Source organism: Poecilia reticulata, linkage group LG14, assembly GCF_000633615.1.
Source record: "Poecilia reticulata strain Guanapo linkage group LG14, Guppy_female_1.0+MT, whole genome shotgun sequence".
Taxonomy (NCBI): domain Eukaryota; kingdom Metazoa; phylum Chordata; class Actinopteri; order Cyprinodontiformes; family Poeciliidae; genus Poecilia; species Poecilia reticulata.
Window position 1 is genome coordinate 7,835,656 of NC_024344.1, and position 18,307 is coordinate 7,853,962.

An 18,307-nucleotide genomic window follows, 5' to 3' on the forward strand; every position below is an offset into this window, starting at 1 on the left:
ATTTTTTGTGAATCCTTGATTTTGTCGTAATAGCAACATCATTATGCAATTAGCTCACAGTTTTCTAACTACTCTCTGCCTTTTCCATTATGATGTTCTGACCGTTTTCAGCAACATTTAGCACCTCGTTCAGAGAACTATGGCAACAAAAATAGGAAAAGTCTGGCCAAAAATGTTCCTGGAAAACTTGAATACATGCCACTTTACCAAATAATGCACTGCAATTCTCTTTTGCATGCATTCATGTATCAATGGAAATGTGCAATTTTGCTATATTTTGCATCTTTAGTTCATATTCTAGAAGAAAGGTTAGTTCATCTAGGAAAAACAAAAACTAAAATTGCAAGAATGGTTGGATTTCATTTTGCATTTATCTTCCAAAACAACTATTATTCTTAACTTTGGTTTTAATTCCATTTGAGTATATTTAAATAGTGTTCTGTGGCAGGTAGGAACTCATTATTTTTATTATATGCAGAAATCAGAGCCTAAACGTGTCTTCTGAAACTAATTATGGCAAACCAACAGAAGACATTTCATTAATTGTGCATCAAAGCAGAACTTTTTAATCTGCACAAACCTAACTTTCTGAAACATGTACTAAAACCTTACAGTGATCTGCTTATATCATATTCCGCAGACCGCCATGCTCATTTTCAAAAACTTAATTAAGACAATTTCGACAAGCTGCACTGAATTTGATGTGATTAGTTGAAACTGTTAAATGAACGCTGCCGTGAGTCACTCATTTATATCTCCAATTCAACATGCGATTTCTGCATTAGTCTATTTAATTGTAATTACTGCTAATCAGAAATACTTAAATAGACCTGGAATATAAACATTCATTGCAAGCTCGTAAAATTTCTGTCATATGAAAAGTCTTGTATGGAGATAAAAAAAAAAAAAAACAACGTATTGGACATTTTGTTTCAATTCCTCTGTTCGGTCCCAAACAAACTAAAATGGTAACTTTACAGACTCCAGGAAGAGTCACATATCTGAACTCGATTCCTGTTAGGTCATCATGTTATGAAGAGCAATATATTTTCTTGAGCCTCTGTCCCAAGGCTCAAGATTAAGTCAAAACCTCTATCCTGGATTATCCCGTCTGGGACGAACGAGTAATTGTGAATGAATCCACCTGAAATGAAGGTCAAAAGAAAAACAGCATTTTATTGAGCATTGCATCGTGCTACATTTTCCCCCCGTTTTCAGGTGAAACATCACATTTCTCCTAAAACCACAAAGCAGGAAGATTTAATCTTTCTAAAAACATGTAACAAAACACATTTCGAAATATCTTAAATCTCTACACACGTGTTGGCAACCCGCTGGACCGGCTGTCACTGTCATGTTTTTCACTGGTAGTGAACTCAGTCACTGGCAGGAGGCGAGCAGAATGCCAGGAACTTACCAAAACCAACGGAAGAACACAAGTGGAACCAAGATTTAAGTGGTATGGATAGAATTTCGAAGATATTTTCTGTTTCAATAAAAACTGGAAGAGCAATTAGAAGACACATTATTCACAGCTAATGAAATTCCTTTTAAAAAATTGGGAGTGGAGGATACCAGAATCTTAATAAACATGGTGTCAGGGAGGACAACAGCAACTAAGCTGATGATCTGACAAAGATGTAACAGAAGAGGGAGGCAAAAGTGATGAGGAGGTGATTAATATGTGGCTGGTTAACCAGGGAACAAGAGAGGAATATCAGATAAATACCAGTGGGAAAAACAGCCTCAGAGTAATACTACTTGATTTACAAAGATAAACATACATATTATGTAAATGGCATGTACTTTTGTCTTTCCTATTTTGAAGAGTGGCTATGGCAAATTGCCTCTGTGTCATTTTATACTTATTTATCCACAGGAAAAGGAAAAGCAAGGATTACCATAACTAAATAAATTAGAATATACTAAAAACTTTACTCAACTTGAACTGAGAATAAACAAGCAAACCAATGTTCTATTCATCTTAAAGGAAATGTTACATTTTCTAAACTTAAAGTTGAATGAAAAAATAAAATGTTATGGAAGAAACAGGAGTATATCTATAAACCTCATAGTCTCTCTTTTTTTACTGTGACAAACGGGCCAATGTGTGAACGCAAGCAGGTAATAAATATGCCAAATCAATTATCTGTAGCTGCAAAGGTTAACCAATAATTACACACACACCATATGTTTAGAGGAGGAAGGGCTGAAAATTGGGCACTGAACATCATTCTTGTTAATTCTGGTAATGAAGCCACGACCTAGAAATAATAAGCACAGATGTTTATAGCAAACTCACTTAGACAATGTCTGTATATGAATATCAATGCACTGAGTCACAAACCAAGTAGAAGTGATTCCATCCTTTCCTATTATGGATTAAATGGTTAAACAGAACAGCTTCTTTCTAATCCTTGATCACGAAAAAATTCTTCAGATTGTCGGTTTTGATAAAATTAACCAAAATTTACTTTCCAGTGTGAAAAGAGGCGAGCTTTGACATCTCATGCTGTATAAAATTACAAAATTACAAGTATTAGTCATTGTTTTGACATGGATCTATTGACCTTAACCAGCCAGCCCATCACAGGTCAACATACAAACAACGAAACATGCCCAGAGTCGTACCGAAGGCTACGACCAATTGACCTAACATTCATGTTGTTGTACTGTGGAAGGAAGCTAGAGTATCCATGCAGAAAGAACCCCAGAGGGGATCTGAACCCAAGAACTTTTTGCTGCAAGGCAAAAAAAAATTAACCATTGCTACACTGTTCATTGTTTATACACTACAGCAACAGTTTGTTTTGCTTCCAAGGACTCAGTGATGGTTCAATGTGAAGCACAAGACTTGTTATTTACTCCAAACAGATCTGATCTATTGGGTTGACCTTTGATATTGGGCTGCCATGCCATTTAGCATGGGCTTGACAGAGAGATGAAAATCACAAAACCTTCCATGAAATTGGGCTTTAGTTGAATATGTTGTTTTGCTGTAATATTAAAAGTCTTTTTTGCTTGGTTTTTGCATAATTTGAAAAACATTATCTCTAGGAACTTGTATAAGGAATTGAACTGAAAGACTGGAATCAAGGCCATAGTTCAAAACATCCTAATCGCAATAACATGATGCTGGAATCAGAAATACTTTTAAAGATGACTTAACCAAAATAGATAAGCCGTGTGATTATGTCTCAGAATTACAAAAGTAAAATCAGATATCTGGAGAAAGAAAAATCACCAAAGATTGGTGGGAGTATTTGTGTGGTTTATCCAGTAAGCTTGTAATTAAAACTGAAAACCCGCATACCAACATTATGGAACTCATTTGACATCTTATTCAAGAATAATAAGGATCAACTGCATGTTGTTGCTGTTTATGAGAAAAGAAAATAAATGCAGGAAGTCTGTTTGTTTGTTTAAAAGAAAACAGCTTACAACATAAGCAGACTTGCATGGGGAAAAAACAAATACAATCACAAGTGATTGAAAGTGAAAAGAGAAATGAGTCAATTTCAAGACAGTAATATGAAGTGAAAATCAACAAATCAGGGCACACTTTGAAAAGCATACATAAAAGGTTCTTTGAATACAAGGAAAAACTAAACTAAGAATGTCCTTGGTTCACTTCATCCTTTTAAACATTGTTTTTCTTGTGTAACTGTATGAAAGATAAGATCTGCTTTAACAGTAATACTTTTCAAGCAGAGCTATAAAGTTATACCTTTGATGCCTCATCTGGTGTCACTTTTGAACACCAGAGACATAACTCAGTCTTCTTTTCACAGTAAAATGTACATCTTTTTGCTCTGATCTCTTTGGTTTTTTCTTTTTTTGAAAATAAGCTTGAAAATGGGCCTGATCTTACCTCTATTTGTATATAAAGTCCACGGACCATACCCATATCCATCTCCACATATCACTGGCTCCTTCTTGTTTGCTTTCATTTGTAAAACTCCGACTGTTTTAAGGAGGATTATCGCCAAGGAGGAGAGTCATCCTTAAATTGTTCTATTCTGACTATTTTTTGTGTGTTTTTAAGATTGTTTTCAGCAGACGGTGCTCAGCGCTGCCCCCTTTCAGTGCGGCACGGTACTTTCCCCCTCACCTTGCGAATTTCACTGCATGTTTATCCAGAAAGACTAAATATGTCACACATATCCAATAGACAGGCTATGGAACATCAACATGTGTAGAACAAGTGTCAAACCTGTATATGTCACCTTCTTATTCATTTACTGAATGTAAAAAGTTTCAGTTTTGAGTTTCTGATGGGTCGATCAGCTTTTAGGACCAACAAAGCTAAACACAGTCCTAGTCACCAGCAGATCTTTCAGTGCATTTCTAGTTACAACTTTTATTGGCTTTGCACATTAATGAATGCTTTAAAAACTACAGAAAAGTGTATTTAACTAAAAAAAAAAAAAAACACATCAAGGAAACCCTCAGATGAGGAAATCGCTTTTGATGACTTCTGCAACATCAAGTGCACAACGGTTTGCTGAATTTTCTCTCCAAAGTTAAAATGTGAGTGAACAAACATGCTTCTAACCATCAATGACAAAGTATTATCTTTTTATCCTTACATGTTTTTCGTACTGCTCACTGAATTCTCCACTCAGACACAAAACTGCACTTTTTGTGAGCGAACAAATAAGCTCCTATCCTTGAAGTGTCTTTTTTTTATCTTTATGTATTAAGTATCTAACCAGCACACCACTTATCAAGAAATTATCCTCTGCTAGAGTGCCTGCTGAGCTTATAATGTAATGTACTTTCCCTCTTAAAAAGTAAAACATAAAACCACATTTTAAAAAACAATTACCACAAAGACACATTTCTTGCAGTTATTCTAAATGATTCTGCAGCAAATGAAGCTTAACTTGCCATGGCTGGCCTATTAAACACAATACTTTGCTATAATTAATATGAGGAGCCCTTGGTAACAGTTGGCTGTATTATTCATGACCTTGCTACATAAGAAATATGTTTTGTTGTTGTAATATGGTGAAACGGTGAGTCATGTGTAACTATGTTTAATAAGACAATGCACAGAGGAGAGGAAATAATTATTGCTTGGATTTTTTTTTTAAATGGTTAACACATTAATCTCATATCGTTGTGTAAAACTTACCTTCAGTCCTTAGATTGTGAATCCTCTAGGACAAAAACTCATTAAAATTCTATTAAGACCTAAATGGAAGCAGTTTCGATGTGTGGCAGGCGGGACACCACCTAAAGGTTTCATCCCTTTAGAGGTAAAATAAAAAAAAAAAAAAGCTGACTGTTCTTTCTAAAGTGTATTTCATACGTTACTGAATTCTGTATTGATGGTGGAATTTGATCTGCATCGTGTCAGTGATAAGCCTGTCAAGAAGACATTTTCCAGCGTTGTAGCCAGTCGGGCGTGATACACCTTTACTCACGGTCACTGCAGAAAGGTCCCCCGTAGGTGGTCATGGTGCAGTCGCAGGAGAAGCCCTCCCACAGCTGCAGACACACACCTTGGTGGTGGCAGGAGTCCTCTGTGCAGGTTGTGCTGGGCCCTGAAAGGTGTTCACAGCAGATTAAGCAAGGGCTTTTCACTTCACTTTATGCACCTTTGCTTTTACTCAAGAGGAGTGAACGAAAAAAAAGTAAGTAAAACACTTACATATGGCTACCTTTACATGTCCAACAATCCATGTAGTTTAGGAATGTTGTACAAACAAAATCTTGAGAGAGTGGCCTGCATTTGCGTTCAACCCTCTTCAGCTAATGGTTTGCATGTTGCACCAGATTTAATATAGGGTTAACAGAGTAGATGGGGTGTAATATAAATGAATGTCAGATTTTCCAGATTTGACTTTGAAAAACGATTTTCACAGCCGCCCATTGTTTTCCTTCCACTTCACAATTCTGCAGTGTGGGATGGATGAATGAATGAATAGTTCTCATGCTTTCCTACAAAAATAATCAAATAGGCTTTCACTGATAAAATATACTGAATACATTGGATAAAGAAACAAAAAACTAAAACATAAATCAGTAAGAAATGCATTTTATAAGTAAACTTTGATTTCTTTTGACAGAATCTCAAAGCCAAGAACTAAAAAAGAGACCTTTATTACCTTAGGACTAAGACTTTGGACATTTAAATACGTGCAGTCACATTAAAAGAAAAGCACATACTCTGGTAATTCTAGAGTTTGGGTTAATGAATAATCAGGGGTCATATCTACAAAGGTATATCGGAAGTAAATATTCCTGCGTCTGCAGGGATTCAATCACATTTTGTTTAGATTCAAGTCGTCTTTTATGTGGGCAATATGGGCAGCTGTCAGCATCAGGCTGGGTGCATAAGCACAAGATATGAAAGACAAGTTATCAAACTGATTTTACATGATCTAGAGCTTATTTACCTCTATTTATGTGATTCTCACAGGGAGGAACTTCATAGAGGATGACTTGAAGATGTTCATAATGTTTTTGGAATTACTTGTGTTTGTATTTGGATTACTTTGTCTAAAACTGTTAGTTTAAAAGTTGTTTCTTAAGTTCTGTTCACTGTGTATTTTGGTTTAGACATATTTGTTTTGTACTAATACTTCTGTTGTTTAGTAGATTATTCTGTGTTTTGGTTTGTCTCCTCTTGTGTTCATTCGGTTTTTATTAATCAACTTCCCTTAGTTTTTCCTTATGGTTTCTTCCCCAACTGCACCACAATCCCCTGATTACTACTCCCAGTTCTCATTACCACACTCATCAGGTCTCTCAGCATTTTATTAAGCAGTTTTTATAGATTAGATTTTGGACTGTAAAAAAATTACAAAAAAATGTCAAAATCCCCTCATGGATAAACACTGCAACATTTAAAATAAAAGTAGATTTACTGAATTTGTTTTCTTCCCAATCAATGTTGAATATTTGAGACACCTGTTCAATTCCAAGACCAATCGGGAACAATTAGCGTGCAGTGAGAGGCCTCCTGTCCCTCTGGTTTAATCCCTAATACACCAAGCTGAACAACAAGAAAACCATTTACAGAAATGATCTGGGATTTTTTTTGCCCTCACCTCCGCAGCCTCGTTCCACCTCTCCCACCTTGTGAAGGGCATCCGCCAGCAGCTCAGGGAGCCTTCCATTTAAGTCCACAGAAGCCAGACAGCCCTTGTATCCTTCCCGAGAAGCTATTAACCTGGGAAGGCTGCTGTACATGCTCTTTCCAACACCACCGATGTACAGCTCCCCTAGAAAACACAAAGTTAAGGAATAGAAACGCTCTTTAGCAAACTTAAATCTCAAATTAAGCATGAAAATAGTCGGATTTCGATGTAAACAGCATGAATTTTACCTTTTAGGTCCAGGTTTCGGGCTCCGTTGGTGTGTTGGGTAACGGTACGGGAATCAATCTTGAGTACGTGTACATTGTTGTTGTCACGGGAGATCACCACGTTGTGCCATTGGTTATCATTGAGAGGCTTGTCAGAGTTTCCCTTCATTAGCGACGGTCCATTTCCCAAGTCAAACACATAATGAATGTACCTATAAGACGAAACATTTGTTCAAGATCTGTGTTTTTAAATTCCTTTCATAACAAATGTCACACATAAATTACCACTAATTCTACTTGGCAACAATTAATTTTCTTTTGCTGCCATTCAAATAAAATAATATGATTTAATTGCAAACGAGTGTGTTTTACTTCAAGCATAGTCATCAGACAGACTTCATTCAAACTTAATTATGTTAATAATCAAAGTTAAGAACCATCCATGAATGAGCTGCCACACTTCACACAAAACACTGAACAGCCGGAAAATCCTGACAGAAGTGTTGGGAGCCTTTTTTTTTTTTTTTTTTGTCTGTGTCGTCTTTGGGAGCTTCTGCTGCTGGTTCCAGATCTGAACAAGACCTCCTGCTGACTAATTGCTCACTGACAGAGAGTCTGTGCTAGGCATTTCAGTGGGATGATACAACTGCGGCTTTGCTGGCTCCGTTTCCACAGCCACTTTCTGATGTTCTTACCATGAAAAAATATCTTTAATGGAAAAAAAGATCCTTTGAAACATATCTATGTTGTTGATCCTTGTTCAGGGGAGCCATCAAGCGCTCTCAAGTTTTAAGTTGAGACTCCTGGACACTAATTGCCTCACGAATAATTTTAAATTAACCCCTATATTGTGCATTTACAGTTCAGGAATTTACATGTAGTATCATATAATTGTGGGGCTTTTAAATTTGAATTTGAAACATTCTTTCCCCAGAGTGGATTGATTATAGGACAAATAACGTGCCTGATGTTGGGCTTTGTCTGTGTTTAAGGGCATAACAAGCTCAGTGTGTGTAAACTTTGGATTTTGAAGAATATAAAGATTCCCTCAAAAATAATTGAATTTAGCAAAAAAAACAACAACATTTTTACGTATCCTGACTGACTTAAACAGCAATTATTAAATCTGATGAGAAAAAAAAAACATGCATGGACTTTTTCCCCACAGTGTATATCAATATATGGTTTCTGGAAAATCCACTAAAACTAACAACTTGTTTAGCCGATTCTTGTTTTAAAATTTTCATAAAGATGTATTTTGTATTACTTCGACTAGGAAAAAACTTCCATGAGATTAATTAATAAAAACAAATCTTTCAATCAACATGACATTCATACATACTGTATGTAAAAGTCAGACTTTAAAGAGGAGTGTTATTTGAGTTGTATATCATGTATTATGTTATTCCCTCATCAAAAACAAACCTGACGTGTTGCTTTGAATTTCTCAGGCATGCTTGAAGAATCCTTGACTCTCTTGTGGCAGCCATTCTGGCATGCCTAAATACTCGCTCATACAAAGTGCTGCCTATATAAGATTGGGAGCTTCATAAAGAGACAGAGGCCAATTTCAAAGTATTAAATTGCTAAGCCAAGTTTCTTACATCATACAGTTAAATTTTGCTTGATATATAGCATTTTGGCGATACAGTTTGCTATAAAAATGGCATTAGATGCCTGGAAGACACATAATATGATGTATAAAATATCCCATCGCTCACCCTTTGACAAGCTCCACCACGATGAAGTCACTGCCGTCTCCAGAGTTATACAGTATCAGGCCATCCGCACTGGTGGTTTTAAACTGGAAAAAGAGGTGCATGGAAGCGTAGGCCTGCAAGGTTGAAAAGGCCAAATAGCTGGCTTGAGTTAGGAAAGTTACGGGGTTGGCCACAATGTGTCTCATGCCAAACCGAGCATTAAGCTCGCAGAAGGAAATGTCTCCATTCTTGCACTGGTCCAGATAGAGCATCCCGTTGAAGGAGAGCGCTTGCAAGTGGCCAATGAAATTGGAGGGCATCACTGAGATGAAGCGGCGCTCTGTCATGATTCCTGTCTCGATGTTGTTGAACTCCAGGCGGGTGTGGGCACCAGTCATGTGGCCTACAGAACAAACCCATTTATCATGAGCTGCTAAAACACTTTTGATAGGCCACGTTTCTTTTTCTCATCTCTCTACCTTCCATTGTCACATTGTCTACAGATAGCTGCAAGTTCTTCCCACGTCGCGCCACCTTCACTGTGTGCCACTCGTTGTCATTCAGCTTCTCGCCTACAAGAAGAGTCTCTGGTCCCTTGCCTAAGAGGAGGAAAGCGTCAAGTGACAATCATATCACAGGGGCGCAGTATCTTTTCACACGAGCACTATACCTTGAGAAGCACTTACAGGGTGAATACATCCATTTACTTATCACTCACACATACAGCAGAAACATTCAGGAGAAAGCAATAATTTAAATTCTCCTCCTTTTCAAGGTAAAACTAAGAACAAAACACCTACAGCACAGTCATTTCCAGGCTAAATATTTAACTTGTGTTGAGACATTTGTGTGATCTCTGCTGAAAAGCTGTGTTGGCTTACAGTGAAGGCCGTGGCTCGCTCATATAAATTCAAGTTTCAGATTTTCTTCACTATCCTCTGCATTTTTCACTGGTTTAAAAATAGGTCACAGTGCAGAGGCTTGCCACTGCAGTACCGTCAACCCGAATCAGTGCCTATGCAACAGGCCGACATGGCAGTTCAAAGGAGTTCTGACATCGCTTGGGAAACTAATTGGCCATGCCTAAGCTGACTTTGCCTTGAGGGGTTTGTCTGTCTAATTGTGCTCAGGGCGCAGGAGAATTACAAGGGACGCATAGAGGGCAATAAATGAAAAACATCAGCTGGTTTCCGAACAATACACTGTTTCATCCTCTGGGAAATAAAACCCGTGCCTGGAGACCTTGTCCGCCTGCAAATTAAGTGTCTCCACGTAGCACATCGCATGACATGGACTGAATATTGGCTATGCGCTCGGAGTGGATCAATAACATCAAATCCTGCATCCTTTGCATTCAATGGACTTACTTAGATGTGGAAAAACAAACCACTGTGCGGAGTCAAGTAGAGCTGAAAAGGCAGAAATGTTTACCTTGTGGATCACTATCATGAAATCAGACATACGGGCAGGATTTGCTGTAATGAAATAGGAGTTTGCAGGACGAAGGGTAGAGGAGTCTGTTCATCTAATCTGTGCTGCTCAGAAGGGGAGCTTTGCTGCTATCTAAACATATAAGGCCAAATACACGAATACCAACACAGGAAAAAATGTTACATCTAGAAAGTTTGGGCCAGTGAAGTAATGATTTATACAGTAGGAAAAATAAACATTGAACAAACAAATGTTTTCCTCAGAAAATATATTTATCTCGAAGCTATTGACACAAAACTTACACAAGTGATCTCCACATATGGCGAAATGTAGACAACTCGGTCCATTAAATTATGTGTAATAAAGCGGAATGGAACATGATCACTGACTTTTTTTCAATGCTTTTTAGAGTAATTACAACTTCAAGTCATTTTCTGTGTAAAAAAAAAAAAGGAAAAAAAAGTCATTTGCATTTCTTAGGTTTGAGTTTGAGATATTCTTCCACATTACTGTCTTCCAACCTTTAAAGCTTCTGGGGGGCCTCTTCTATGAAATCTAATCTTCAAGGAGCTTTATTTTTTGTCTCAGAAATCATTTGAGAGTTTCCTTGGCTGTGTGCTCAGGATCATTCTCTTGCTGAAAAATCCACCGTCGTTTCTTCTTCAGATTCTTATTAAGAAGGTCCCGGTACATTTCTCCATTGATCCTTCATTTGATATGAAGCTTGCCAGTAGCCTGCTAAAAACTACTCCCCGTCGTGGTAGTCCCAGATTCAAACCTCACTGTTGATGTTTTTAACTGTGGTGTGCAGTGCCATGTATTCTCTAAATATTGTGTGTGCACTGACATTTAAAGAAATACCTTTTAATTTAATCTATTCTTTACTTTTGATGTATGCTACATTTTCCAAATTTCCTTTGGGAAACTTTGAATGAGTTTCAGCAATCTGTTTCTTCAACAGTGGAGTTTTGTGCAATGAGCATACACTAAAGTCACCACAGTTCAGTACAATTACTTATTGCTTACATATAAAACACAGTTGCCTTGCAGCAGGAAACTTTAGGATTTCAATTTCAGTCAAGAATGGAGTACATATTATTGACTCCAACAGGCACTTCCTCCCTCAGGCCATTTTTAACATCATTTTTAACATCATTTTTGAGGAATTTTGACAATTTACATATTAAACTTTGACAAACTCCACCTCGGCATTAAAATTTCCTCACACTAATCACATTTAAACTCTGTCAGTGAGCAGCTAAGGCAGATTTAGTGACTTATATGAGCAAACATTAATATGGTAAACTGATGACATTAATTTATCCACTGAAGATTTCTGTGGCGAATGATCTTCTGTAGAAAGTTTTTCTAAAAATTAGCTGCACAGGGATGCTTTCAGCTTTAATTATTTCATTTATATCTTTAAAACTGTTGAATTGTTTTGATTCCTTTCTATGTCAGAATTATCCGGGCTACTACCAACATCTGTTTTTCCTTGCATTTTACAAGAGTACAGCATGTCCAACATTTTTAAAAGCATTCTCAATAATTAGCAGTAATCAGCAAAAACAAAATGTCATTTCGGCAATCAGAAACTCTTCTTATGGTTTCTGACCAGCTTTTTGAAAATTTTCACTGGCCTCTTTGCCATCACTCTAATGTTTTGCTCCATCTGTTGATTCTCAGTCAGAGTCAAGTTTGGACTCCGGCTGATCTGCCACAAAACTTTAAAGTACCTTTATTCAGAAGAAACATGTTTATTAAATTATTTTTAACCCAAATGTGCCAAAGGAATGACTAATTTTGGTTTTAACTATTTTCTGATTGAAACATAAAATACACTTATACTTTATTGTATTACTATATTGTATACATAGTGTTGGATCCTTAAAAAACATACGCTCAACATGCAGTGTTTCCAGATGTGAGAAAATGTATTATCTAAATAAAAAAGCAGAAATACAATGGAAATGAACAAAAAAGCCATATTATCTATCAAACTGTTCATGTGATTCTAATTCTTTTACATTAATGCAGTTATTGTCTTGCTATTTTGTCTGTGATTAAGAATTCAGTGAAGAACTCAGATAAAAAATGTTTGATGAATGAAACTGTATTAATTAAACATTGTAATCTACATATTTCTTTCACATCTTAGTGCATCAATTGATTTTAAAATTTAAAAACATCTGTATCTACTGTATATCATCAAAGGTCATCCTGATCCGTCTGTGTATTTGGGCTGAAACCCCATTGTGTGGTTTAACACACACACACAAATTATTTTGCAACTGAAAATCAGTTTATTCATCCTCAGTTATTGATCCATACCTGAAATTTGTGTTTCGACGATAAATTTGATGCTGCAGCAAATTCATCTGATTGCTTTTTTGTCCTTCCTTAGTTTCAAACAAATTTTAAAGAGATATTCTTTAAAGAAAAAAAATGTTAATGAATTAATAGTTGCAAGTTAAACATCCTTTGAATTTTGTCTATCAGTAATTATAAATGAGCTGCCTATAATAAATATAATAAAAGTGCATTCTTATAAAAGATCTATCTCTGATTCAGCAGGAGGTATTGAGATGGTGGACTGTGATGTATATTCTTCCAGGCATCTGACCGTAAACTCTTTGAAATCTGGCTTCCTTTCAAAGCTCCTTCACTTCACAAGCTCTTCTTCCAGAAGCTGAGGCCCCAGCCGCCCATGTAAGGAGTCTGTTTTGTCCAGTTTGATCCTCGCTTAAAATTGAATTTGATTAATACTCTCAAACAAAGACGACTTCAAAGGTGCCGCCGCAGCTATACAGGTCATCCCTGCGAGCGTGCCGAGACCCAGCCGTGCGTGACGTGCATGCTAATCGAAGCGTGTTATAGTCATTTTGTAATTTGGTGCATCTTACTTCAGAAGCATCTAGTGGCCCATTATTCTGTGGTTATACAAGAATTCATCAAGGGCACTTTAACAGGATTTGTTAAACCAACTTTTACCGTCCCTGTGTGCATCCAGTGATGGTTTCCAGGAATTCTTTGCAGAGAAGCTCCTTCTCTGGTTCTGTCACAATTAGACATCAAATCTCTCAATTATCAACCTCTAAATTTTTTATTTTTTTTTTATGTCCTCCATGAAATTAATAGAGTAGATATATTTTTAATTCGCTCAGAGGTTTGGTGCATGCTTGGCTCAGCATCTATAAAAGCCTCTTTTGTCACATCTGTCGATTAGGCTTTTGCATACGCCATCATTTTTAAAAAATATCTGGAAGCCATTTAATTACACACATACGACACATATGTTCTATGATCAATATGTGAAAGTGCATTGCCATCTGCTGGCACACATTGGGACTTTTTTTTTTAACCCAGACAGTAAAAGGAAAGAGGAATAACTGCTCACTTTATCCAGTTTAATTTTTTTTTGTTATATTACTATTTTCTACGAGGTGCAGAAAATCTTTATAAAAAAATACCTTTAAGATAACTATTCACACACATACATAAACATTCCCTCTACTTACCTTGATCAGATAAAGAAAGTGCAATCGATTGAACATAGGGGGCAGCAGATTAGTCTTACAGATGTGCAATAAATCTGTTGCAAATGTGCCCTTATCTGCCTTTCAAAGACGCTAAAGCTTCATCTCCAACTAATAAATTAACAGGATTACAGGCTGAGACCAGGTCTCGATGAACAGTAAATGTTGCATTTGCGAGTCTAATAAAAACTGCTGTGATTATGGTTTTTCATTTCATGTAATAAGAAATGCATAATAACACACACTAATCCTGTAAATCACTGAGAAATGGAACATTTAGACATTTTATTCAAAAAATAATCCGAAATTATTCAAACACAGAGGTTGCAAACAACCTGCATTGCAGAAGTAACTCTTCTCAGCGTCTACATAAAGCATGTTCGCAGTTTCCTGGTGATACATTTTATCAGTTTCTAACACTGCTGCTATCTCAGGCAGAGCTTAAATTGCCTGCCTCTTGCTATCTGTTGAGCACCACAATCTTCATCATGTATTTGACCGTGCTGAGATATAAAATATCGCTCCATTTCATAGGACTGAATTCCAGAAAATTGATTGTGTTGATCTAAAAGAAGGTCTTCTTTTGATGCCTCGCTGCTTTTGAAAGACTTAAACGGTGCATTCTTTTATTGATTTTTATTCTAAGTCGTTTATTTAGAAAAACGTAAATCCAGAATTAATCTAAGCGTTATTATCAGGAAAATAAAATGCTATGTTAGATGGAAATATTTAACTCCAATCACAGAATCATTAAGACACCATTAGGAAAATTTTTGTTGTTGCTCTGATTCTCATTTTACTGAGTATTAGTTACTGCAGGGTAACATTTAGAAAATATTGTATATTAATAGAGTCCCAATAATTAGCTGGGCTTACAATCGAGACGCTTTTAAATAAGGTTCTGGCAAATCTCAGGACCTGTGGCTGGTGCATCGCATGTGATCAGTTATTCTTTAAATATCAGTCTTATCTAGTTTATCCAAGCTAATCTTATGTTGATGTAGCATATAAAGGCAGTTCTGACAAAACATCGGTTACAATTCTAATGTAGAATCCTGCAAATCTGCACTTTACAGGTTTGCATGATGTCACACCAATTCCTGATAAAAACATCCTTAAAGTATGATTATTTCTACTCTAAAAATGCTATCTTCACTTTTGCTTCTTTAAGTCTTAGATCTAAAAAAAAAAAAAAAACCTGCAAATTATTCTTAGGCTAAATCCTTTTGTCTGGCATGAGAGCCAATTAGCAAAATGCAAACAAATAACCGACTCAGTGGCAGCGGACTAGTGTATGTCAAATTTAGCTACATTTGATTAGCGCATTATGGAGCTAAAATAATTAGAAAACATGTAACTAGATTGTTGGGTTTTCTGAGCAAAGCACAAAGGGATCTAATTACATTTAGCTGTGCAGCTGTTCAGTGAATAAAGGTCTCATTTTTGCTGTTATCTGTAATGGTACTTCAGAGAAACAGCAGCAACAGTAAACAAGACGAATGTTCTGTTTCATGAGGGGGGAAAAAAGGAAAAGAAGCACATAAATATATCACAGTGCATGTTCTCTAAATCATGGAACAAAAGATAATCATAGGAGACACTTACTGAGATTACAGTCTATCCTGATACAATCTGGTGAGAGAGAGAGTGAGATGGTGAGATTAAAGGGAAAAAAAGAACAGCACAAAAGAGGAGAATATTTCACATCCTTCAAGGTATATTCTGCAGACAGTTCAGTGCTTTTCAGAGCCCACCATCCGGGGACAGCCTCGAGAGTCTAAACCGCCACTTCCCTCCCTGTAGTTTTCACAACAAACCAGCGAGAGAAAGGACAAAGCTCACTGTGTGTCTGGCTCTGCTGGAGGCATAACAGAGCACATCAAAGTTAGGATCAATAAGAGCTTTATTGACCATAAAAGTAAAGGTGCACCAGCTTTACTTTGTTTTCCGCATGAGCACCGGCTCTGGCGAGGCTGCTTATGCTTAGCTTTTGGCAGAGTTTGATTGTTTCAGAAGCCGTGACTGATAGTTTTACTGACATGTGCTCTAGGGTAAATCAGCAAACATGCACCGCTGTGAGGAAAGTCGTCTGAAGAAGATAACGAAAATAGAAAATGGAACATGTGCTAAATTTGAGCGTGTCGCGCAGCTGATATGAAACAAGTTCAAACATATCAGCAGAGCAAAAAAAAAAAAAACAAACATTTACGATAAAGATTTATTCATTTATTTAGAGAATACCAGAATGGCTTTTTAACATTTGTAACAACTATGCAGTAAGCAGCTTATGTTGTAAAATTGTATGTTCATACTTAAAAACAGAGCTTGTAGCATTTTTTTGTTGTTGTTCTTTCTGCTGTTTTATTGTGAAGAATCAAACTTAAACAGTTTCATTAAACTTCAGGTCAGTTCACCTACTGAACAATGTGCGCCTTATTTGCAACCCAAAAATTACTATTTCATCTCTTCCCACTTCCATTTGCCTGCAAACAAACCTTTGTATACTCATGTACTTCAACCATTCCAGTCTAGCTTAAATTGTACAAGCTAAAGCTCGTGATCAATGCAGTTATGTCTTTATGCTCTGATCCACTCTGGATTTGCTCTGCATGGGTTTCTGCACCAGCAGAGTGAAGCCATTCCTGACCACTCTGATTTAAAACACACACACTGCCAGCAGACGTTCTCACTTTCCACATGTTATTGAAAAGCTGTTGACTGAACACAACATGTTACTGGGTCATATCATTAAGATGGTCAAGGTCCCGCACATGATTGACGATTTCTAAATAAATGCGGCTTATGTTTTTCTCATCTTCATGACGCATTTTTTGACTGATGCGACTTGGACTCAGAAGCACCTTACAGGCTGAAAACCCCTCAAAACTTTTCATTATGAGTTTTATTTTATTATATTATATAATAATTATTATATTATATTATATTATATTATATTATATTATATTATATTATATTATATTATATTATATTATATTATATTATATTATATTATATTATTGTCCTCCAGTACAGCTCTCAGAACTGTAGTTGTTGTCTGTATGCATGACAGTTGACTTTTTGAAAGGTAATTCTTAATTCATGTACAAAAGGAATATTAAAAGAACTAAGTGATTTACTTTGCACAATTAAAACCACTCCTTTTCATCTCTAGTCTGTATTGAAGCATTGTATACAGTACATGAAGGGAAGAATAAGAACAAAGCAAACACTTGACCCCCAAGAACTGTTTGGTTATTAAGTAAAATAAACTGACTGATGCGATTTTGATGAATGCATTGTTGGTTTGATAGTTAACTCTCTAAATGTTCAAGCTGATGCACCTTTATTCAAAGAATGTATAGCATTTCAGCTGAAGTTGCCATTAAGCCTCGTTCTGCAGATTTAATGGCAATTTATTTACCATGTTAAACAGGGAGGAAAAGTGGCAATTTGCACAACCTGCGGCCACAGTCAAACTTACACCTTAGGAAATTATCAAAGCATAAATCTAATGCATTATTGACATCCAAAACTGATTGTATCTTTCAAGTTAACAAGAAATAAAAATGTTCAACTCAAAATTAGATTAATCCAGATAAAACACACTAAAGTTTGGAAAATTTAGACAACCTGAAGAAATGTACAAGAATACACTGGTGTAAGTCAGGTGGCGGCGGAGTGCTCTCAAGCTGTCAACCATCACAGAGCAGTGGAAACAGACAGCCAGAGACCAGGGAGTTTTCTGATGCTGGTGTGTGTGTGTGTGTGTGTTTCTTTGAGTCTCTGTGTCTGTGTGTGTCCATCACTGGCGCTCCCTGCTCAGTGAAGTGACTCTAAACTGGACAAGCCAGCAAATGTGAGGGGAAGGAACGACAATGGGACCATCTACAGTGTGAGGAGTTTAAGTGGTGATATTTCAGCGTAATGATGGATCAGGTCTCTGACTGCCCTCTCCTTGAACTGCAGACAAGCCATTGAAGGGCTGATAGAGCCGAGACAGTCGGGTGGGACCCGACCCCAGGATGAACTGAGAGGAGAGAGACAGGGAGACAGGTGCAGGTAGAGAGAAATAAAGAGGCAGACGAAACACGCACACATACAGTTGTTTAAAAAGACGCAGCACCCCTTGTTCTGTTGGGCTTTTTTAAAGTTCAAATAACCTCATTGAAAAGGGTTTTGTTTGACTAAGATGGTGGAAGCATTATATTTTGCAGTTTAATTAAAGCCAATATTTAAATTCTTTAATTTAATACTTAAATTAAATTTTACCAATGGAATAGTCACTTTCCCTCAGTCTGCCTGTTTGGTTTGCATCAACAGCTCAT

At 36.7% G+C, this 18,307-nt stretch overlaps 1 protein-coding gene across 7 annotated transcripts in view; it reads right to left on the bottom strand.

Annotated features, from left to right (window-relative positions):
• Positions 1–18,307, bottom strand: part of nrxn2a (neurexin 2a) — a 169,197-nt gene that overhangs the window by 73,368 nt on the left and 77,522 nt on the right. For 4 of the 7 annotated variants that reach the window (XM_017308569.1, XM_008427080.2, XM_008427072.2 and 1 more), the window contains 6 exons: positions 15,588–15,614; positions 9,495–9,614; positions 9,037–9,418; positions 7,337–7,527; positions 7,059–7,232; positions 5,430–5,549 (listed from right to left, as the gene is read on the bottom strand). In XM_017308569.1, the coding sequence (XP_017164058.1) occupies positions 5,430–5,549; positions 7,059–7,232; positions 7,337–7,527; positions 9,037–9,418; positions 9,495–9,614; positions 15,588–15,614 (1,014 nt within the window). The remainder of the gene's footprint in view (positions 1–5,429; positions 5,550–7,058; positions 7,233–7,336; positions 7,528–9,036; positions 9,419–9,494; positions 9,615–15,587; positions 15,615–18,307) is intronic. The other 3 variants (XM_008427082.2, XM_008427078.2, XM_008427077.2) reach the window with 1 other exon arrangement.